Source organism: Trypanosoma equiperdum (genome assembly GCF_001457755.1).
Source record: "Trypanosoma equiperdum strain OVI genome assembly, contig: ctg_677, whole genome shotgun sequence".
In the NCBI taxonomy this organism is placed as follows: domain Eukaryota; phylum Euglenozoa; class Kinetoplastea; order Trypanosomatida; family Trypanosomatidae; genus Trypanosoma; species Trypanosoma equiperdum.
Window position 1 is genome coordinate 3217 of NW_027124617.1, and position 537 is coordinate 3753.

Consider the following 537-nt stretch of genomic DNA (forward strand, 5'->3'; position numbering starts at 1 on the left):
AGTTTCATTAGTGGAAGCCCCGGTCTGGCTTTTAAGTAGTGACACTTCTGATGGTATTAGCCACGCCGCTGCTTCGTTGTCCTTTAGTGCCTGGTCTAAGGTGTGCCACTTTTCCACTGCGGTTTCCCTCCTTTTCATTTTGGCTGCCGCTGCCTGCGGTGCCTTTACCCAGTCTATGTCATGGAATTTGTCTTCTCCGTTTTGTACATAAGAAGCGTACGCTACGCACATCTCGCTCTCACTCTGGCCCGTACATGCCGGTGTTGTTCCTGTCCACCCTAAGTATCCAGTTCCTCCGATAACTGTGATTAGTCCCTTTAGCTGGTTGAGTCCGGCTGTAATAGCATGGGCGTCGACTTCTGCTTTTGAGTTTATGCTACAGAAGTCTAACAGCTCTCCAAGATGCGTTATGGCGCTGTCGCCATTAAGCCCACTGTAGTCAAGAGATACTGCTTTTTCTTTGAGGCAGGCTTGGGTCTGTTTTTTGGTGTTGTCTGGTGTGCATAGGCAAAGCAAGGTCTGCACTAAAGTTTGGAT

General features: G+C 49.0%; 1 protein-coding gene across 1 annotated transcript in view; it reads right to left on the reverse strand.

Annotated features, from left to right (window-relative positions):
- Positions 1 to 537, reverse strand: part of TEOVI_000314600 (Trypanosomal VSG domain containing protein, putative) — a gene marked incomplete at both ends in the record, with an annotated part of 1134 nt that overhangs the window by 144 nt on the left and 453 nt on the right. The window contains one exon of the mRNA XM_067226104.1: positions 1 to 535. Within this exon, the coding sequence (XP_067082205.1) occupies positions 1 to 535 (535 nt within the window). The remainder of the gene's footprint in view (positions 536 to 537) is intronic.